We start from the raw sequence: 23,527 nt of genomic DNA, 5'->3' as shown, positions 1-23,527 counted from the left end.
ACTCCCAAATTATAGAGGTCTAGAAAGATATCCCACTTCCTCTGTATCTCTCTTGTTTCTCTGAATTTTCTCCAATCCGCATTTTCAAAAAAGTTTCTCAATCCTGTAAAATTTGCTTTGCCAAAGTTGTATCTTCCCTGTCTATGAAGCTCGTCTCTTGGCTCGACGTTTCCTATTAACATCTGGAACTCAATGACCACGTGATCACTTTTTCCCAAAGGACAGAGATATTCCAATGATTCTATTACATCAGGTTCTTTGGTGAACAGTAAATCTAACCTTGCTGGTGTGTCCTCACCTCGAAACCGTGTCTCTTCTTTGACCCACTGCGTCATCACATTATTCATTATTATATTTAATAACATAGTACCCCACGAATCCTCGCCGCCTCCCGAGTACCATTCCTCCCAGTTCACCTCTTTACAATTAAAGTCACCCACCAAAATTATAGTATTGCTTTTCTCAATTATTTTTTGCAAGTAGCTAGCCATATCTGACAACATCTCATGGTATTCGTCATCCTTCCATGCTCTCGTCTTTGTGTGTGTGTGTGTGTGTGTGTGTGTGTGTGTGTGTGTGTGTGTGTGTGTGTGTGTGTGTTTAAGAGATCTGATGTTAGTTTTGGCATCAAAATTTATGTATTACTAGTGTTAATCATTTCCCAAATGGATGTCCTCAAATTTTGAACATGAGTTTTATCACCCCCCTCTACCTCATGGGGCAACACAGGATTAGATGATGTATGTATGTCTTTAAAACACACAAGCTGTAAGCAGCGTCTCATATGACAGAGTAATATGCCGGGCATTGAAAAGGCAATACTTGAACAAATTTTATGTCACAGCTAGTCTCTATCTTGGAAAGACAATGGTTGGTAATACAGAGCTTTCTTTTACCTCCAGTTGAGTAGGTAAGGAACCTACAAAGGTTTACTTCAGGACTTCCATCCAGGCTCAATGAGGCTGAGGGATAATGCAAATCCAGTTATAAGTTTAGATTAGGGGTACACAAACATTCAGTGTATTTGTTTGATTGTTTGGAACCTCCAACAGAGTTTGATGAATTTTAGAACTCCATTTATCCCTTACTCCCGTAAATTCCTTAGCCTGCCTTGACCAGTCATAAGCAAGTGCATGCTCCTTCTTTTACATGATGTAAGCAAGTTTCTCTCTCTCTCTCTCTCTCTTTGGGGGGGAGAGGGCACTTTGCTAGTATATTGGCCTTAGGTTTACCTCACCCTGTTCTTAAGTGAGACAGAGGGTCATGATGATGATGATGATGATGATGATGACCTCAGAGGAGGAGCTTAAAATTGAAAAAGCATTCTTTTACATGGTAAGAAATAAGTGTTTGCATTGGTAAGATAATTGGTTAAGTTTTATACCCAAAATACTCATCACTTACTGGTATATTACGAAAGATGAACAACAATGTGAATATACATTTTCACTTTGCAGATGGATGAGTGCGTGCAACTGTACCGCGGCACCTGGGATGAGCCACAGCCTCCTAAGGTTCCCAGGTGGCGAGTGCGAGCAGCTGAGGTACCACCTGCAGGTGGGGAGGAAGTGGCTCCTCCTCTTCGTCCTTTGGAGCCACGACGGGAGACACTGGTGGTGACCCTTTCAGAGCCTCAGTGGGAGACCTTCCATACCACTCTGGCTGAAATCATACATCAACGCTTTACCAAGGCAGCTGAGTTCTTAGATCAGATAAGTAAGTGCATGTTAACTTATTTTAAGGTTCATATGGTGTTGGAGAGGGACACCTTCATCTGGCACCATCAATATAACCAGGTCACTCCACTGCCCAGTTATACAAATGTTCCCCAGCTACTTCCCTGTCCCCCAAAAGGAGGAGGATGGACTGCAGGAGAAGGGTATCTTAAAACTGCAATCCACTGGGCTCACATTTCTTATGAGCCTGAGGCCAGAACAAAAACAACAACAAGGCTCGTCTGTACTGGTAACAGAAAAAATTGGACTAGACATTACCTTACCTTGGTTAAGCAGGAGCCAAATAGCTCTTTTAACTGATCAGAAATTTCTTTAAAATTTTCTTTTTAGGAACAACAAATTTTTTCTACCTATAAATGAAATAAATGGTGTTGTAAATAATAGTCTGTGCTGATTGGCTTGCTTATTAACATTTGCATGCTGAGGAGTATTCAGTGAAATTTTGCCAGGAATTGGCATTACTTAGTTTTTCTTTGTAAATGAGCTTGGCTTCCAATTGAAGACTGGGAGCCCATTTTGATATGTACAGTATGCATAACTACATACATTGAATCAATTGCTGGTCACATCCAGGTAAAGAGTGGTGGAAAGTGCTGAGTGGGGAAGTAAGGAATGAAGTCGATGAATTTCTACAACAGGATGCTCAGCTGGAGGAGTATGCTGGCCAGGTTCTCCACTACTCTTCATATGTGGAGCAAGCCAGTCTTGTCCCTACATCTGCACTACTCCATGTGTTCAGGTTGGAATTCACAAACCTTCATTTATTTTCCTGACCATAGGTTCTGTATAACTGTTGGACAGAGCCAGCATTGATCTTAATATGAAGATGAACATGTTTGAGTAAACAGTACCTCATATTAGGTGAACACTGTATCCCTCACAATGAGTTCTGTCAAAATGGAATTATGTATGATATGTATTAGGAATAACAGAAATATATAGTTTGATTTTCATCACAGTTTTAAGTGTGATGAGAAAAAAGTATATTTTAAGTATGGTTCTACCATGTTCCAGGTCAATGTCTACCATGGCATGGCCAGTGAAAATGTTTGAATACTGTATTTGAATATGAAGAGCAATAAAGTAAATAGCTTTATAGAATCTGTCCATTTCCCATGCAGATACTTTATTCAGTGTCTGTATATCACCAGACTACATACTGATAACCACTTGACACCTTATCAACCCAGATTTACTCACATAATTTGTAAAATTTGTCTCAGTTTCCAGAGAGTTTGTAGCAACTGTCTGAAGCATTTTTGGAAAGAATGTTGCATTTTATGGGTTACTAAACAGTGTTGCCAGGCTGCCTTGGTAGGCTGTTATTATCAACACTGACTCCTGTCCTATATTCAGATTTCATTTACGAGAAAGTCACCTTTTTCTTCTGTTTTGGCAAATTTCAGTCTTGCTACTACTTATGAACTTTTCAGTTTGAAATATGTGACACATTTGGAGTGTGTCCTGAGATGTTATATTTAATTGTAAGGAAAGCTAAAGGTAGGGACAGGTGTGGAAGGCCAAGAAGGAAGGTGACAATCACTGATCTCTATAATATGGAGAGACTGTCTCTGCAGCGAATGTATAACTTTGGCTGTCACATTGAAACATCACCATTCATCTGCTCCACAATGGTAATGCAATTGAATCACTGTTCTTAGCTTCCTGTTTCCGTTTCACTGTTGCTTACATAAACTAGGTAGTCAGCAGTGGCACTATATTTTCCAAATACATTGGCTGATTTTAAAAGACGTGGGTGTTGGTGGTGTAGGTAAACAACATCAGCACCGCCCTGGGCCCCTAGCGGTGGTTACACAAACTACATGGTGCTACCCATGAGAAAGCCTCTCCATACTATAGAGCTTTGTGGTGACAATATGGTATGGTAAGTGAATGTGCCAGAAAGCAAGATACAAAGTATTCATGTTTAGGAAGTAAAAGAGTTGATATATCAGAAACTGAGGTGTTCAAATTTTGCTTGTGAAATGATGAAGTTAATAAAAATGATAGGTATAAACAGGCAAGGTGTGAAACATGAGGCCAATGACAAAATATACACCACATTCTCAATTTGGTTGTCTGAAATGATTCTTCTCTGTTAATGCTGAGCAAGGCTTTATGTGGATGAGGCTATTTGTGGATGATATAATGAGGTGGACTTAATGTGGATGAGGCTATTTGTGGATAATAACATGTGGTGGGTTGATCTGAATCTTAACCCTTTCGCATCGGGTGTCACGTATATGTGCCACAAAAAAAAAAAATGTCCATAGCCATTGGGTGGTATGTATACGCGTTCTTTTTCATTAATTCATTCATCATCTAATCTTCTATCTATCTATCTATTGCCAGATGCCTCAATCCCGTTTGGGGTGGCCACAAACAAATCGCCTCCAAGTCGCCCTGTCCCCCACCATTTCACTGCCCTACTCCCAATTCACACAACCCTCTCACATATACCTCTCCACCCCATCCCTCCATCTCATCCTCGGCCTCCCCTTCCCTCTTCCCCCCTCCACCTCACTCACATACACTCTCTTCGTCAGTCTTTCACCCTCCATCCTCTCCACATGGCCAAACCACCTCAGTGTGTTCCTCATAACACCTCCTATCATATCCACATCTAATCTTGACTTTTTATATTTGTGCACCAGTACTGGGGGCCCAATAATGGTTCATGTATCAGGAGGTGGCAATACTGAGGTGTTGCCATCGTAGGAGGACTATTTTATTGTCTATTATTTTCGTCACTTACCAGGAGTATATCGATTTGTGAGGTACAGATTGTTTCTGCTGCCACTGCAGCCTCTGGCCGCTCTAATTACTACTTGGGTCTGATGGAAGGGATGTCTGATGACTCAGATATACTGTCAGATGAATGTGAGAGTAAAAATGAGAGTGCTATTATAAAAGAAAGAAAGAAAAAAAAAAAAGAACAGCTTTAAGTTTATTATTATACCAAATGGCATTCATCTGACAGTGAAGGAGCACCAACATCACAGGTTTTGACAGCTTAAGAAACAGGTACAATAATCCTTCATTTTTCTGGACATAATAGAGCCAAAGGCATGTCCAGGTAGTGGCAACATTCAGATAATGAACATTATTCCTCTACCATACCCAGACCCTACCTATATCCAATCTCCAACCTCTACCTAACCTATTTGTACAGAACCTATGCTTAATTTGGCAATGTTTTCCAGTCATTCAGGCATATTTAGACATCAAAATACACAAAAGAATATCCAAAATAATGCTAAACACCAAGAAAACCATGTAGAAAACACACTGAAAACCAAAAAACACCCTAGCTAAACACTCCTGTATGTACACCCGGGGAAAGTTCCGCGTTATACACACACTCGCCACTTCGAAATAGTAAATGTAAGACAAGTGGCAGCGAAGCAGTAGCCAATATTCATCTGTCTGGTAACTGTATGAGAAGGATGGGGATGGATGGAGAGGAACTATCAGCTCCCTCAGTCTTCCTCCTCCCTTAACCTCTCCCTCCCATACAGTGGTACCAGACATTTGAGTGTGTGGCTACTGCTTCACTAGTGGTTGTTTCACGCATAAAGGTCTAAACTGGCAAGCAGGTGTATAAGGCGGAACTTTCCTCGGCTGTACAATACCCCTCCTTATTTTGGCAGTGTTATCCAGTCATTCTGCCATATTTGACATCAAAACATACATAGGATTATCCAGAATAATTTTGAACACCAAGAAAACCATGAAAAACACATACACACACACACACACACACGCACACACACACACACACACACACACACTGAAAACCAAAAAACACCCTACCTATACACTACTGTATGTACAGTACCCCTCCTAATTTTGGCACTGTTTTCCGGTCATTCTGCCATATTGAGACATCAAAAAACACGTAGGATTATCCATATTAATGCTAAACATCAAGAAAACAATGCATAACCAACAAAAATCCACAAAAAACCTGAAGACTGTTTGAAAATCAGTTATTTGTGATGAGTGATTGTTCCTGGGGCTAAAAAAAATTCCATGTTAAAATATGCCTCCAGAAATTGGTTATATTGGTATAAATGGTATACCATCATCTTCTCTGGTGTTTAAACTATAAGAGAAGCTAATAAAAACACATAAAACTGATAAGTAAAGGTATAGAAATGCAGTGAGAATAAAGTGTTCAAGAGTAAAACTTACCCTTCATATACTGTAACTTCTCACCATCCTAGTGCAAAATTTTGCCATCACCTTCCAAGAGTTAAGCATATGTCTAGATGCAGAATTTCATAAGCTTTCTCGTGGATATTGCAGAATTTCAATGCAACCAATAATAATCGAAAAAATCACAAAAAAATTTGAAAACTCACAAGACAGTGTTATCACCATGGACAGTAGGGACTGAGGGAGTGAGGGGGGAGCTGGGGGGTATGGAGGAGGGATGGAAGGGAGGGAGAAGCGAGGTTGTGGGCAGGATTCTCTCCCTTCCATCAACAGGCAGATGGGCGCTTTTACTGTACATTTACCCGTGGCTTGCGATCTGTTAGACACCGAGTGGCCATGCGGAAACACAACTCATGGTGACCAGAGGACTTTTGATGTTCGGTAGACAGGTGGTCAGCTGCTGTCACCGAACATGTACTCGTGTCTTGTGGTCTGTATTCGATGGTGCTGGCAGCTGGGAAAGACTTAGTCTGGTGGCCATGCGATATTGGACATTTGGTGGGGATGCGTACGGATGTTTTGACACCACTTGCAGGTTACAGTCGTATTACTCGGGTGCTGGAAGTTCGTTGGGAGCGATCAGACAAACGCGTGGGTTTGACCATTCAGTACAGGGGCAGGTGGACATTTTAGCTCTGGTTGTGGGTTACAGACTACTTACCACTCACAGCTGAAGCCCAGCAGCCATGATACAGAATGTCTGAACATGTCGGCTGGCCAGCCAAAGTTCTAGGGGACTTTTACTTCTGGATAATAGCAAGTAAACTTGGATAATGGTTTAACAGAGCCAGGGTCCTGCGTCTGGATAATGAACACATCCGAATACTGAGCGTCCGGATAAATGAGGGACTACTGTAATTATAATTATTTTTTTACATTTAGTTATATATCATTTTACTTAGAAAATTATGGTTATTTTTTGGTATGGAATATTTCATCACAAAAATTTTTCTTTACACAGTATATCTCAAAACCCCCATGTGTGGGACATCCAGACAAAAGAAACACCTCTGAGGTGGCAAGGTAAAGGCTTGAAATATAGGATTAGAGATGCAAGGCTGATGAGGATGATTTCATTGGGTATGCTGATATTTCATGCATATGTGTTCAATGTTTATACACTGGCTCCCACAGACCCCACAGACCCCACTGAAGTACATTACTGGTATATTGGGTTAGAATAATGAGATTTACTGGGCACAAAATTTTCCTCTCATCGTTTCAGGTTGGAGTACAAATACTTGCGACAAAGTCTGCTGTCAGTGTCATCATGCTTTGTGTCTATGTTGAGGGACAGGCTAATAGCAGACCACAGGGAGACAGTACAAGGGTAAGTTGTTATTCATGATACTGTGTGAAGAGTACTGGCTTTTAGGTCAGCACATGAAGATACTTATGTACTGGCAGGACCCAGTTTATGACCTGGTTGTGTTTGGTAGGTTCTGAATGACCTTTTGGCATGGCAAGGACCATCAGACCAGAGGTTGGACATCTCTAGTATGTGTTAAGTTGACAGACATGCATGTCATCTTGGCACCCTTATGATGAGGTTTCTGTTCTGGATATAAGAGATGAGAAGTGTGGTGTCCCTTCTTGGTTTATGCATGCCATTGCATTCACGTTGACCATTACAGAGTAGATACTGGAGTCTTGAAGCTTCCACATCTGTCAGGTAGATTTGTATTGTACTTGTGTCTCTTGGAAGGAACACATGATACTCTAATGGCTTGTTACTATGCCAAAACACATTGGTTGTTTAGCTGAAAGCTGTGTATATACGATGGTATAGACAAGGTCAAAGGATGCACATGTATAGAGTACCTAAGGAAGGCTCTGAAACTGAAATTAAGAGCAATGTTGAAAAAGGCAGACCTTTTATGGTGTAGAAGATAAGACTTGAGCAGTATACGGATGAGAGAAGAGAAGTTTTAGAGAGAGAGAGAGAGAGAGAGATCTGCCAGTATATGAAGGCAAAATAGCCAGGAAGCAGTTCTATCAGGGTCATCCTTTGTTGAGAGGTACTAAGGAGGAAGCAAGACCACGGTGATGATGATTAAAGATAAGCATAGATGGTTATGCATTTGAGGTGGAGCTAGGATATCAAAGTCTTTAAATGTGTAAGGATGATTGTGTAGTCTGTTTCACAGAGCATGTTACTTGATAAGTGTGTTTAAACTTCTGGTAATTTTGTGTTTAAGTTTCTTGTCTTTGTTTGTGGATCCTACCTCTTCCTAGCTATGGTGGGAGTTTAGGTTTGGCTGGTGATAATATAATATCCCACTCCCTCATTCCCAGAAGGTTAACTTTTGCTTCTTTGAGGCTTCTTTTGTATAATTCTAGATAATCTCTCTTTTGTAGGCTTAGTCATCAGTATGAGACCATCCATCAACGCATTCAGGAAACGCCTAAATCAACTGAACAACTATTTCGGCTGATGGAATATGTGGAGGATGTTCGGCGTATCATCATCCACCGCCTGGCTGACGATGTGGCCGCCATGATTTTGAAACTCAGGGTTGTACCACATAACTCATTTTATATGCTTATTTTGACATCTGTTGGGCCAGTAGGTTAAGGCACTCAACCCGGATTGGGCTCACAACAGTTTACACTTGATTTTTTTTTTTTTTTTTTTAACACTGCTTGAGGGTGAGGCATGTTACCCCACCACAAATGTCAGGACTTAGCAGCCTAGTTCCAGGGCTTTATGTCCCTGATATGGCAGAGAAGGATTGGACTGATGGATGACTGGATGGTTTTATGTTTATGGCTTTTGAATGCCTTAACTATGCCTTAACTAGGAAACTGAGGGACACAAGAGAGTATTATATATAGAAAGGAAGACAGATGTGAAGAGATTATTAAGAGAGAGTAAGAAAAGAAAAAAGTGGATGAGGAATTTGGAAGAAACTTGAGTGTAAAGTGGTGGGAATGTAAGAAAATGTTCTGGAAAGAGGTAAAGAGAGTTAGACAGGGTGATAAAGAGGTAAGTCTGAGAGTGAAAGATAAAAATGGTAGATTACTAGTGGAGAATGAAGAAAAAGTGAGCAGATGGAGAGAACACTTTAAAGAACTGTTGAACATAGAGAATGAAGTAATGCAAGTATAAGGGGCTGGGGAATGGCTGGGAGAAGGAGTGAGGTGAGAAGAGAGGAAGATATTAGTAGGATGGACGTAGTGAATGCAATGAAGTCAGTTGGAGAAAGCCCCAGGAACTGAAGGAGTGTGTGGTGAAATGCTGAAGCATGGGAGAGAGATAGTAGCAGAAGGATATGGATGATATGCAGATTGGCCTGGGAGGAAAGTAAAGTCCTGGAGGATAAGAAGTTAGGTATAACTTTTCCCCTGTACTAAAGAAAAAGGGAAAAAGAAGTGTGTGGTAATCATAAGGGCATTTGTCGTCCTAATGTAATTGGAAAAGTATATAGTAGGTTACTTCTTGACAGAGTTAGGGAAATAACAGAGGAATTATTTGGAGAATAAGGAGGTTTTAGGAAGAGAAGAGGTTGTGTAGATCAGATATTCATTCTTAGGTCTTTAATGGAAAAGTTTCTAGAGAAGGGAAAGAAGTTGTAAGTGGCCTTCATGGATTTGGAGAAAGCATATGACAGGGTGGATAGACAAGGAATGTGGAAAGTATTAAGAATATATGGAGTGAATGGGAAGTTGTTGAATGCCATAAAGAGTATGTGTGACGGTGGCAAGGCTGCAGTGTGTGTGGATAGTGAACTGAGTGAATTTTTCTATTTGAATGCTTGATTCAAACAGGGATGTGTCATGTCCCCATGGTTGTTCAATCTGTATATGGATGGGGTTATAAAAGAGGTACAAGGTAGGGCAGTGGATGTTCGAGTGACCCTAATAAGAGAGAGCAGTGTTTGAAAACTCCCTGTAATATATTTTGCAGATGATACTGTGTTGTTAAGTGAAGATGAAGGGGAACTACAAGGCTTGGTGAATGAGTCTGGGAGAGTGTGTAAGAAACGGAATCTAAATGTGAATGTAGGGAAGAGTAAAGTTAAGGTTTTTGGCAGAAATGAAACCACTGACTGTACATTTAGGCTGGATGAGAAGGAAATGGGAAATGTCTATCTATCTATCTATTGCCAGATGCCTCAATCCCGTTTGGGGTGGCCACAAACAAATCGCCTCCACGTCATCCTGTCCCCCGCCATTTCACTGCCCTGCTCCCAACTCACACACCCCTCTCTCATATACCTCTCCACCCCATCCCTCCATCTCATCCTCAGCCTCCCCCTCCCTCTTCCCCTCTCCACCTCACTCACATACACTCTCTTCATCAGTCTTTCACCCTCCATCCTCTCCACATGGCCAAACCACCTCAGTGTGTTCCTCATAACGCTTCCTATCACATCCACATCCACACCACAACGCTCCTTTATATCTTCATTCATCATCCTGTCTCTCCATGTGACTCCACAGGCTTCTCTTAAATAACTCATTTCCACTGCTCTCACTCTTGATTTGTGTCCTTCCAACAACATCCAAGTTTCACTTCCATACGTTAGAGTTGGTATCACAATACTGTCATGTAGTAACTTTTTCACTTCCATGCTCGCTTCCCTGTTTCTCATCACTGCTTTCAAAGAACCAGCAACCTTTCTTCCCTGCTGTACCCTTTCAAGCACTTCACCCTCCAAACCTCCATCCATACTCATCACACTACTCAAGTACTTAAACGTACTCACATTTTCCAATTCCTCACCATCCAACCTCGCTGTACATTCACTGACTTCACCACTCTCAAAGACCATCACTTTACTCTTCCCTACATTCACCTTTAGATTCCGTTTCTTACACACACTCCCAAACTCATCCACCAAGCCTTGCAGCTCCCCTTCGTCTTCACTCAACAACACAGTATCATCTTCAAACAACAGTACAGGGAGTTTCCAAATACTGTCCTCTCTCACCAGGGCCACTCCAACATCCACTACCCTACCTTGTACCTCTTTTATTACCCCATTCATGTACAGATTGAACAACCATGGAGACATGACACATCCCTGTTTCAACCCAACCTTCAAAGAGAAAAATTCACTTAGTTCATCATCCACACACACTGCAGCCTTAGCACCATCATACATACTCATCACAGCATTCAACAACTTCCCATCTACTCCATATATTCTTAATACTTTCCACAATCCTTGTCTATCCACCCTGTCATATGCTTTCTCCAAATCCATGAAAGTCGCATACAACTTCTTTCCCTTCTCTAGAAACTTTTCCACTAAAGATCTAAGAATGAACCTCTACACAACCTCTTCCCTTCCTAAAGCCTCCCTGTTCCTCTCCAACTAATTCCTCTGTTCTTTCTCTAACTCTGTCAATAAGTATCCTACCATACACTTTTCCTATTATACTAAGAAGACAAATGCCCCTATGATTACCACACACTTCTTTTTCACCTTTTCCCTTGTACAAGGGAATAATTATACCTGACTTCCAATCCTCCGGGACTCTACCTTCCTCCCAGGCCAATCTGCACATCTTCCACATGCATTCTACTACTAACTCTCCCCCATGCTTCAGCATTTCACCACACACTCCATCAATTCCTGGGGCTTTCCCCATTTTAACTTTCTTCATTGCTTCCACAACTTCTATCCTACTGATTTCTTCCTGTCTTCTCACCTGCCTCCTTCTCCCAACTATTCCCCAGCCACTTATACTCGTATTACTTCCATCCTGTATGTTCAACAATTCCTTAAAGTGTCCTCTCCATCTGCTCACTTTTTCACCCTTCTCCACTAGTAATCTACCATTTTTATCTTTCACTCCCCTGCTAACCTCACTTCCACCCTGTCTTAATCTCTTCACCTCTTTCCAGAACATTTTCTTACAGTCCCTCCACTTTACACTCAAATTCCTTCCAAATTCCTCATCCACTCTCTTCTTACTCTCTCTCTTACTAATCTTTTCACCTCTCTCTTTCTTTGTACATATAAGTCTCTCTTCCGCCTCTCAACTTCTTCCATGCCCCTATTTCTCATCCATTCATTGCATGCTTTCTTCTTTTGTGCCACAGCCTGTCTCACCTCTTCAGTCCACCACGCTGTTCCTTGCACCCCCCTCCGTCTTCTTTTCCTCCCACACACCACAGTACATGCTGCACATATTTCTTCTGTAAATATCCTGCATACGCCTTCCACGTCCCCCATCTGCTCCAATTCATATTTGCCCAATCGTTCCTCCACTTCTCTCTTATACTCTGCCTTTTTCTCATCCTCTTGTAACCTTTCCACTCTCCTTGCAACTACCCCTTCCTCTCGTCTTTCCTTTCTTCTATTTCTCCATCTTACTTGGATCCTAATTCTGGCCACCACCAAGTAGTGGTCAGAAAGTCCACTCCCCCAACCTCTATACGCTTTTGCATCCATTACACATCTTCGCATCCTTTCATCCACACACACATAATCAATCATTGCCTTCCTTTCATTCAGTTCACCACCCACCCTTCTCATCACTCGCCATGTATACCTGTGGATCATTTTATGCCTGAAGAGGGTATTGGCTATCACCAACCCCCTCCCAGCACAAATGTCCACTAACGCACTGCCATTCTCATCTATCTCAGCAGGCACATCCCACTCACCAACTATTCCATCCACCTTCACATTCCCTACTTTACCATTCATATCACCGATCAAAAACACTCTCTCATTCCTTCCAAGCTTTTCCATGCACACTTCCACATTTGTCCACAACTCTTCTCTCACTCTGCTAGCACGATCTTGCATTGGTGCATACACACACAATCGGCCACATTTGTATTCCAACTTTCAACTTACCCACACAATCCTTGACCCAAGTGATCCATACTGTCTTATGCTCTTCTTTTATCTTTTACTCACAACTATACATACTCCTTTCGTCCTCTCATTCTCACCTACTCCTGCACATATACCCCATCCATACTCCCATTCTCTCACATTTTCTCCTCTCCATTTTGTTTCAGTTATTCCACATACATCCACTTTCGCACCCTCAAGCACCTGGACAATCTCTCTCTCTCTTTCACCTGATCATTTGCACCTCTTACATTCCATGTTCCCATTATCAAGTCCTTTGTCCGGTCCTGGGTCGTCATCGTTTGGTCAGTCCTTGTCCGAGGCTTCTTGTTTGTCTTTTTAGTTAGTTGTTTTCCGGGGAGGGGCACTAACCCTCCGCCAACCCTTTTAGTCACCTTTTACGACAAGCAGGGATACTGGGGGAGTATTCTTGAAAAACTCCCCTACCCCCAGGGGGGTAATGTGAGTGCGTTTAAGTACCTGGGTAGTGTAATGTGTATGGATGGAAGTTTAGAGGGGGAAGTGCTTGAATGGGTACAACAGGAAGGATAGGATGTTGGTTCTTCGAAAGCAGTAATAAGGAACAGGGAAGTGAGCACAGAAGTAAAAGAGTTGCTGCATGACAGTGTTTTGATACCATCCCTAACATATGGAAGCAAAGCTTTGACCTTGTTGGAAGGACACAAATCAAGAGTGAGAGCAGTGGAAATGAGTTATTTGAGAGGAGCATGTGGAGTTACATGGAGAGACAGACTGACAAATGAGGAAGTGAAGAAGCGTTGTGGTGCGGATGTGGATGTGATAGAAAGCATTTGAAGAAATACACTGAAGTGGTTTGGCCATGTGGAGAGGATGGAGAATGAGAGACTAATGAGGAGAGTGTATGCGAGTGAGGTGGAGGGGGTGAGAGGGAAGGGGAGGCCGAGGATGAGATGGGGGGATAAAGTGGAGAGGTATATGAGAGAGGGGGGTGTGAACTGGGAACAAGGAAGTGAAATGGCGTTGGACAGGGCAACATGGAGGTGATTTGTTTGTGGTCACCCCTTATGGGATTGAGGCATCTGGCAATAAATAGACAGAACTATGTTTGCATGTATAAGCCTTTTTGTTTCACCCACTGATAACAGCTTTCCCCATTTTCCATTTTCTATCATTCTCTTGATAGCATATCTGCCCTGCCAGATGTGGAACTATATATATATATCTTTTACACTAAATACAGATTGCCATTGAACTTTTAAATGTATGACATTTTCAAACTGCGTAAGGAAATGAAACAGGAGTAGTTGGTTTAGCTGTTTGAGGAGTTTTTTTTTCAAGTGATTTTGCTCTTATTTACTAATTATTAACAATGATGGTAATACTGAAATGAGAGAAGCTTTCTTGTACCCAGATACAAGATGGCCAGCACACCTGGCAGTATTATTTTGAAAGAATGTTGATAATGATTTGTAGGTAATACTGTAGTGTTATCAGTTATTGCAATTATATTTTTGTATTTTCACTGTGCCTGACAAATTAAACACAGTTGTGCTTGATGAAGTAAGACACAGTGATACACAACATGCTTGAATATAGTACACTGTTTACCTATAGTCTCATTGCAGTATCATAATTTCACATAATTCTGAGGGCTATGTATCATGATTAATAACAAAAAACAACTCTGAGCCATGAATGTCATCTAACATACCCAATACAGCCTGTATACATGTAGACTCCAAAACCCAGTTTTGCCATATATTTTTGTGACTGACATTACTTTGGTGTTGCTGTAGGTGATTCTGGATGTAGTGCATCTGACTCCTGAAGACTTGGTCCTTACAGCCTCTGTTATTGTGTGGCCAGCTAAGCTCAAGCCTGTGGTGGACCATGCTGTTGAGGTCAGTTTTAAAATTAACTCAGAACTAGTTAATAATTAAGTTTAAGCACTGCAAAGTGCATGACTTTTTTTTTTAAATGACAGTAGAATGTGTGTGTGTGTGTGTGTGTGTGTGTGTGTGTGTGTGTGTGTGTGTGTGTGTGTGTGTGTGTGTGTGTGTGTGTGTGTGTGTGTGTGTGTGTGTGTGTGTGTGTGTGTGTGTGTGTGTGTGTTTTACAAGATGGTAAAAAGTTCTTTCCTTCCTTCCTCTTATGTCTATCTTTTATTCTTTCCTCTTCCTCCTGTCTGTGGTGGCTCTACACTGAGTGACAAGCCAAATGGTTTCCTGTACACCAGGAAACCATTTACTGTGCTGGGTGGTAACCATATAACCAAATTATGGCACCTGGTGGTTTAGTGGGTATTTAAGGTGCTCCAATCGGATTGAGCTGGTGAGAGTTTATATCCAAGGGATAGTTGGGGTTTATTGCTCATGTAATGCCACTCAGGGATTAGTGAGGCTGGTCACTCTCATCTTAAGTTTCTGGACCAACTTGCCTAGCCCTGGGCTCCTATGGTTTTTAGGGGGCAGCACTGGATTATATGATGAATGAATGAATGAATATGAAAAGAGTATACAGTATCTGAATGAGTGTGAAGGTGGGAGGAGGAAGTAAGCCAAAAAGGTGGATAGATATGGTTATTGAATGTGTGATTAAGCAAGGCATGTAGTGTGATGAGGCCAGGGAACTGACATGCGATAGAGCTGCCTGTTGAATTTTGTAAGGAGGGGTGCATGACAAGAGCTTAGTACTTATTTTGTAACTTGATAGTCATCAGATTCATTATCTTACAGATAACATGAAATGCATATTTGTGGGTGGTTATGGCTGTCAGGTGGATGCAGGATTGTAGGGGATTAAGCTTGGAAGAGATGACCATGGGAAAAATTGCCTCCAATTTGCTCTATCCTTTGCCTTCAGGCAACCCTCTTCCACCCACACCACCTTATTCATATCTCTCTCCTTCCCCTCTCCCCACCTCATCCTTGATATTCCTCACTCTCTTTCCCTTCCAGCTCATTTATATACATTCCTTTAGTTAATATCCCTCTGTTATCTCTTCACAGCCAAATCAACTTAGGTACTTCCAGTAGAGCTGTTTAAAATAAGAAGCTAAGTACTTTGCTTAAGGGAATCTGATCATGAGATGCAGAGACATCTCTATGAGCAGCAATGTCTGTCTGTCACTAATGATATTCATACATGAGGTGCTTCACTCCTGAAGACCTGAGCAACTTCAGTGAAGCCACACCACACCACACCATCCTCTCTTACCACACCACACAAAATCACACTCCCATACCATGCCACACCATACCACACCACACTGCACCACCCTCTCATACCACAACATACACAATCACCCTCCCACATCACACCTCACCATGCCACACAAAATCACCTTCTTACACCAAACCACACCCAGGGGCCCCAGAAGCCTCTGCATCTAGTAATTCAGAACTTGTTTATGTAAACCTTGCCTTTTTTATTTTTATAAATTTAATACCTACCAGTATATTCATGACCATGACTGGCTCTTGTCTAGAATAAGGAGTCATCTTGAAGTACTTGTTTACTGATTTCTGTATGCATCTCACAAGTCGCTGGAAGACTTCAAGCAAGAATTTGAGGAGACACTTGTAGAGCGATCTGGTGAGGTGAACCACACGCTGGAACGCATTCATCAGTTGGTTACAGAGCTGGAGGAACTCTCAGATGTTGCCCAAGTCAACAAGTACATCAGGGTGAGCCATGTACAGTACTTTACCACTTCTTGAATGCTGTGTACCAGAAATGAGACATAATGCAGTATATGAGTTAGTGGTCTCTATATCATGGAGTAGCATAGTTGTTAGGGGTCGCTACATGAAATGCTCATGTGAACTAGATCTTTGAAAATCTTCTGTCCTCAAGAAATGAACTCTCCTGGCACATGTACATATCAAGTATTTTATTTTGGGTAACATTGCACAATTTTATTTGACTTAGGAGAGACTACTTGGGATGCAGGGCTGGGAGAGATGCCATTGGATGCAGGGTCAGAAATAATCTCCAGTAACTTCCTAAGACTGAGAATACACTTTTAATTTATGTGTTTTTGTCACAGTTTTCCATGTGTTTTTATGTAACAGAATGTGTAATTTGTTTAGTAATTTCCACATTACATACTGTCCTTACAAAGTTTTAAATCTCCATATTGATACTCTCTTCTGAAATGTGACTGCATGTGTTCTCATCTCCTATGAGGCCATGTTAATCATTATATTCCATCTACAGTGCTCATCTAAAGTTTCATCTGTAATTATAAGTATCTGACACTGAGAGGGCTCTCCCTGTGTGCTAAGGGGTCTTTGTATGCAGCATGTGTTAGGAGTGTAATGCTGTATGGTAGTGAGATCTGGGCAGTAAAGGAGGAGGATATCTGCTGGCTCAGATGTACAGAAATGACAATGATTAGGTGGATGTGTAGTGTGTCCATGCGTGTAAGGTCCGGGGGGACTGGGTTTATGTGGAGGAGTTGAGAAGTAGGATGGGACTGGAGTGTACTGGTGCTGTGATGAGGAGAGGTAGATTGAAATGGTTTGGACATGTGGAGAGAATGGGGGATGATAATTGGGTGAGGAAGGTGAGAAGTGTTAATATTGGGGGTGGGGTTAAGAGGGGTAGACCGAGAAAGACATGGGACGAGGTCATTAAGTGTGACCTCAGGGTTAAGGGACTGAAGAGGGAGGCTGCAATGAATCGTGCAGCATGGAAAGCCGCCATCAGGTGACCAAGGTCGATGCATGCAAGCATGTTGGAGCCTTTAAAAATGAAACGAATCATTCAGGACTGTTAAAAGGAGAGGTAACGTAACTGGAGCCAGCTACAAAGTTGTAAAGTATTTAGCTGTTTCTAATATTCCTCATTAACTAAACTGAATATCGTGTACTTGTCACAGTTGATTTTTATAACTGCACAGGAAAAGACATCAGCACTTATCTTTTCCTGCAGGAGGTACGAAAACTGGAAAGCAGACTTGAGAAAGTCAGCACACTAGTGTCTTGGGTCAATCAAGAGGAATCTCTTTTCAAATTCCAGCTTTCATCATTTCCACTTCTTGCAGAACTAAAGGTAATACTGAACTGTATATGAGTATTAGAGGAATAAAGCAAATGAGGTGATTAAAGTTTAAGGATCAGTGGTTAGTGAATTTTGATACTGTATTATTTTGGCTCAATTAGAGCCATGGTCAGGTTGTGGTAATGAGATTTTTACCATAGTTCCAAACTGTAGTACAGGCATACTCCGGTTTAACGATGTAACTGGTTAGGTAAAACCCCATCGTTAGGCAGGGTATAATATATCGGGGTACTTTCAACATATATAGTAATGGGAAGTGTTTACCAGCCTTGGGTTTCCCCCTCGACCAAGTCCAAAACCCACCCAAATGAGCCCAAAAACAAGTATAAAGCCAATCTAAATGGCCTAACAGCTGTAAAAGAAGCTTACCTAAGCCTAACACCTGTAAATAACTCACTAAAACCAACAAATAAACTCTGGAAATCATCAAATATAAGTTTGGAAAAAATCAAGCTTAGTAAACTGTACCCCGAAATGACAATGTTCACTGCACCTGTGCCTAAAACACATTAATCTAAGTCTAAAAACTGTTTATAAATCAACCTAAACACACAATTTTAGTCTAAAATACCATCAATATCAGTAAAAAAAATCAAAACCTATTGTTAAACCGGGGTTTGTCCATCTTAGGTGGGGTATGGTGGTATTTCTACCCCCACAGTTAAGTCAGGGTATTGCATCTAGGGGTATCATAAATCAAGGTATTACTGTAATAGTGTATCATTCATTCATTCATTTATCATCTAATCCACTATTGCCCCACGAGGTGCATAGGAACCTGGGGCTAGGCAAGTTGGTTCTTACATTTAAGATGAAAATGACCAACCTCACTCATCCCTGAGTGGCATTACATGAGCACTAAAACCGCAACCACTCCTTGGATATAAACCTACATTGGCTCAATCTGATTGGAGTGCCTTGATTGCCCACTAAACCACCAGGTGCCATAATTTGGCTATATGGTTACCACCCAGCATAATAAATGGCTTCCTGGCATACACAAAACCTTTTGGCATGTCACTCACTGTAGAGTCACCCATAGACAGAAGGAAGAGGAAGAGATGAAAGAAAGATTTTTTTCATTCATCATCCAATCCTACGTTGTCCCACAAGGAGCGTAGGAGCCCGGGGCTAGGCAATTTGGTCCTGACATTTAAGATGACAGTGACCAGCCTCACTCATCCCTAAGTAGCATTACGTGAGCAGTAAACCCCAACCACCCCTTGGATATGAACCTTCACTGGCTCAATCTGACTGGAGCACCGTAATTACCCACTAAACCACCAGACGCCAAAATCTGGTTATATGGTTAACACCCAGTGTAGTAAATGGTTTCCTGGTGTACAGGAAACCATTTGGCTTGTCACCCAGTGTAGAGTCACCCACAGGCAGAAGGAAGAGGAAAGAATGAAGGAAAGAAAGACAGAAGAGGGAGTGTAAAGTCACCAATAGGCAGAAGGATGAGGAAAGAATGAAGGAAAGACAGAAGAGGATGGAAGGAAAGAGGGATGGAGGAGAGGAAAGGGCAGACACCTGAGAGCAGCACTGCATTGGGTGAGTGGATGGTGAGCTCCCCCACCTACCACAAAAGGAAAGATACATTGTAATAACATATTCATGGGTACCTCTGTATTTTTGTTTACAGGAGTGTCTGGTACCATATGATGAGCTCTTCACACTGGTGATGAAATGGAGGAAGTATGAGAAGTACTGGATGGACGGTGACTTTACTAGCCTCGACCCAGACTTTATAGACGTGGAGACAGAGGAATTAGCCAGGTTAGAGGGATTATTTAGTTTCATTTAAGGTTGAAATGATGGTGTCAGCAGGGGTATTTTTGTAATTGACAGTATGCCTTATGAAAGGTAAGTGAGAACTCTAACCTCCTGCTCTGCAGTTATCATACTCATGCACTACATCTTTCCAGGGTAGTCTGAATGCAAGAGAGGTTTGTGCTATCCACCATGACCTTATTTCCTCTCACCCTCCACATACAGAAATCACCTTATGTGTGATACATTATTGTGCCCTCTCTTACTGAAATCCATATTGTTTGTCATTATGGAAGGTTGTCCATCATCCCTTCATGCGTACTTACTGGCTGTGCTTCCCTGCTAGATATCTGCCTCAATATTATACTACTTGTTTGTACTTTCTTTCCTAGTTTTTGTTAAGTTACATAATGCATAGGTAATAATGGCAAGAAACTGCATAAATGTAATGCCTGACTTATCTGGAGGATTTTGTGGAGCAAGAGAGGCTTGGCCATGAGAGAAGGATAATTTCTCAGAGCAATTGTTATGTGGTTACCGAGTGACAAAAACCTGCCTGATTTCAGTTTGTTTTTTGCACCTATTATGGTATTAAATGTTAGTAGGTATCTTACAGTGTTTGTTGCAGTTCAGTGCCAATTATTGGAATAATGGCAAAAGAAAAGGAAGGGGATGAGAAAAGTCTGAGAGATGACTGAGGTATATGGAGACATAGTAGCTTTGCAGTGATTTTGTTACTTCCATCGATTGTTGGGAGGGATCCTAAGAGGGAGCAAGGCTTTGGAGATGATGGTGATGATAACTTTTTTGCATGCAGTATTCTGTTAGTGATGTACATTTCATATCATCAGTGCTGGAAGGTGAGGGGAAGTTAATGAACAGTATGTCATATAATCCATGTAGAAGAGTGAAAGAGCTCCTATGTCAATGACATTAATTTAAATGTCAGTAATAATATACAGTGAAGGAGGTTAAAGATGTTAGAAATGAAATAAAAGCATCTTGTAAGTACTTCATAAAATCAGTTTACTAGTTTTAATACAATTATTTCACAAACAGGGAGTTGTTTAGACTTCGTAAGGCCTTCAAAACTAAGTTTAAACAGCAGGCCTTGGAGGGAGACCCAAGAAAGGCAAGAATGAACTTGGATGATCCAAACCCCAACAACCTCCCAGGGCCACTACGCGTGTGTGCTCTTGCCCTCTCTCAAATCAAAAGTTTTAAGGAGCATCTACCTCTTGTGGCTGTCCTTTGCAATAAAGGGCTGCGACCACGTCACTGGCAGAACTTGAATAAAGCAGCAGGATTTGATATTACTCCCAATGCTGGAACAAGGTCAGCAAATACTTTGCAGTCTGAGAGTATGTATTAAAGCCTGACTCTGACAAAATACACATTCTTCTACCCTAGTATCAACAGACTTCCTTACTCCATATCTTTAAAAAATCACTGTTTCTTGTCCTATTTTGTGATGTATGGAGACAAGTAGTAATGCATCCACTCCTCAGTTGTCAGAGTTTGGAATGATTACTCCAGTTACCAGTTCTGATTCCTGCATGATGATGTAAATGATTGACTAACCTCTTCCAGTTGGTCCCTACAAAAGGAGACGAGTGTAGAAAGAACAAGAAGAAGAAGAAAAAAAAAACTTTGGACTTTAGTCCTAATGGGCCACATCCAGTTGGACCCACTAAACCTCCTGATGTCAATTTGTTTGTCACATTGTAGTAAAAAGTTTCCTTCAGTACAGGTAACCAGTTTTGACATGTCTTTCTGCTTAGAGTCACTTGAAGGTAGCACTACACTCTGTGAATGGATGGTAAACATCCCCACATACCTCATGGTTCCTCCCATCTATCACATATGAGTAAGTTTTTAAAGTTGTTAGAAAGTTACATTAAAACTTGAATATTTTCTTGTATTTCAGCTTAAGGAAAGTTGTACAAATGCAGCTTGGAGGTCTTCTTAAGGAGTTTGAGGTTGTGAGCAGTGGAGCCTCCCGGGAGTACAGCTTAGAGCTCTCTCTTGCCAACATGCGTAATGCCTGGCAGACTGCTCACCTCACCAAGGCATTGCATCCGTAGGTACCACATATACTGTATATATATATAGTTACCTCTCAACTAACACGAGTTTAAAAAACGCGTTTTCGTTTTAACACGAGCAAATATTTGAGAAGGTATGTTTAACTAACAAGGGTTTCTCGATTTAACGTGACTTTACATGTACGTGATGGTTCCAAATTAGCTGCGCGCGCCTTGGACAGTCCTGAGCTGATAGACTGTGTGTGGCAGTTTATGCATAAATACAATTTTTTATTTGTCTGTTGCTTAAACTGGTTTCACTCGAACTATAATATTTGAAAATGAAGTTTGGCCCCATTCTGAGCAATTTGGCTCATTTTCAGACTAAATTTGGCCAGGAAAGTGATGGCTAATCTAAATTGTTACAACTTGATGCTGCAGAAAAGAAAGAAGAAAACCACTCAGAACAAGATAGAGCATTTCTTTATGAAGAAGACAGGAAACTGTTATCTTCATCACCAGTAGCACGGGAGTCAGAGGAAGAGGAAGAGGAAGGACAGCAGAGCGAGGAGGAACAACAAATTTAGGGTGGGGAGCAGCGGGAGGTGAGGTAGACGGGTAAGGAGGGACAGCAGCAGATGACGAGTGAGCATAGATGAAGTGAGGCTGTGTTGTTATTGTTTGTGACCTACTTACTGTAATGAAAATGTTGCTTTTACTGTAGTGTTTTTATGACCTACTAATGCATTAGTAATGTTGAGGAACTTTCACAATGCCATGAATGATGCAGAATTGAAAGAGAATCCACGTAAAAAATGAAAACAGTATGTATTTGGGGAGAAAAAACAACGCTTCGACCAAACTAGGGCTCAAATGTTGTTTATTTCTCCCCAGATATACTGTTTTTGTTTTTTACGTGGATTTTCCTTCAAATTAATATTGTTGCTTTTAAGTTTTGAGTAGCATAACTCCCCAAATGGGTAGACTTTCCCAGTCCAGGAACATAACCCCCAGTATTACCATTGTTTCCTATTGGAAAATTATGTTTAAAAAACGTGTTTTTAACTAACGCGACCTCTCCAGGAACCTAACCCTCGCATTATTTGAGAGGTTACTGTATATATATATATATGCTGTACAGTATATGTGTTGTATGTTAACTATATTGCTTTTATTCCAACTTGGCCTAAAATTACCATCTCCATCTTGAATACTGTGATGTAAAAGTAGATTAACACAAAAACGTGATGATGGTCATGAAGAAGTGTCGAGGAAAGAAAACAGAGCCATCATATTGTTTTTTTTTCTCCCCCCCTGATTTACGTGAAAAAAGCTACAAAAGGATGAAAATCATGATGAGGTTAAGGTAAAATGAGCAAAAGTTTTGAGCAAATTTTATTATAATTAAGTTAAGCCAATTTATAGATTTTTACTTATGTACTGTATTGCTTTAGACAGTTCATTTACTTCTGCCATGTTTTTTATTGGAGAAATATCTATTTGTCTCTCTATTGCCAGATGCCTTAATCCCATAAGGGGAAATTACTGTTGTTATATAGTGTCTTTCTGTTTTTTCATCAAGAGGATTTGTGTGTTCCTTTCTGCCCTGATTAGTCAGAATGTGAATTCCATGTTTAATTTGTTAATTCTGATGGCCATTTATACGTTTATTACAGCACTTACAGTACCGTACATGTTATGTCTTATGTGGACATCCCCAAAAGTAAATATGAAAAGTGATATATGGTAGTTATAAATTTCTTGGTCTCGACAGTGAAGCTGGAGTAGAAGTGATGATAGGACTGCCTGAGGTGCGGTCACTGGTGCACGATCATCTCATCACCACACACACAATTAAGAACTCTCCTTTTGTTGGACCTTTCATAGGTTAGACTCCATGTTATAGCATATTTAT

General features: G+C 41.1%; 1 protein-coding gene across 1 annotated transcript in view; it reads left to right on the top strand.

The window, feature by feature from the left end:
• The window catches only part of LOC145408021 (dynein axonemal heavy chain 7-like), a 152,696-nt gene that overhangs the window by 17,149 nt on the left and 112,020 nt on the right, over nucleotides 1-23,527 (top strand). Inside the window, exons 9-19 of the mRNA XM_080278821.1 lie at nucleotides 1,458-1,716; nucleotides 2,310-2,475; nucleotides 7,180-7,284; nucleotides 8,313-8,469; nucleotides 14,548-14,652; nucleotides 16,294-16,437; nucleotides 17,687-17,806; nucleotides 19,461-19,594; nucleotides 20,648-20,923; nucleotides 21,516-21,668; nucleotides 23,387-23,499. Of these exons, the coding sequence (XP_080134947.1) occupies nucleotides 1,458-1,716; nucleotides 2,310-2,475; nucleotides 7,180-7,284; nucleotides 8,313-8,469; nucleotides 14,548-14,652; nucleotides 16,294-16,437; nucleotides 17,687-17,806; nucleotides 19,461-19,594; nucleotides 20,648-20,923; nucleotides 21,516-21,668; nucleotides 23,387-23,499 (1,732 nt within the window). The remainder of the gene's footprint in view (nucleotides 1-1,457; nucleotides 1,717-2,309; nucleotides 2,476-7,179; nucleotides 7,285-8,312; nucleotides 8,470-14,547; nucleotides 14,653-16,293; nucleotides 16,438-17,686; nucleotides 17,807-19,460; nucleotides 19,595-20,647; nucleotides 20,924-21,515; nucleotides 21,669-23,386; nucleotides 23,500-23,527) is intronic.

The sequence above is a fragment of the Coenobita brevimanus genome, chromosome 75 (genome assembly GCF_032717465.1).
Source record: "Coenobita brevimanus isolate Jiangsu-jjx chromosome 75, ASM3271746v2, whole genome shotgun sequence".
Classification (NCBI taxonomy): domain Eukaryota; kingdom Metazoa; phylum Arthropoda; class Malacostraca; order Decapoda; family Coenobitidae; genus Coenobita; species Coenobita brevimanus.
The sequence above is the reverse complement of the archived record's forward strand: the minus strand, read 5'-3'. Positions and strand labels throughout refer to the sequence as shown.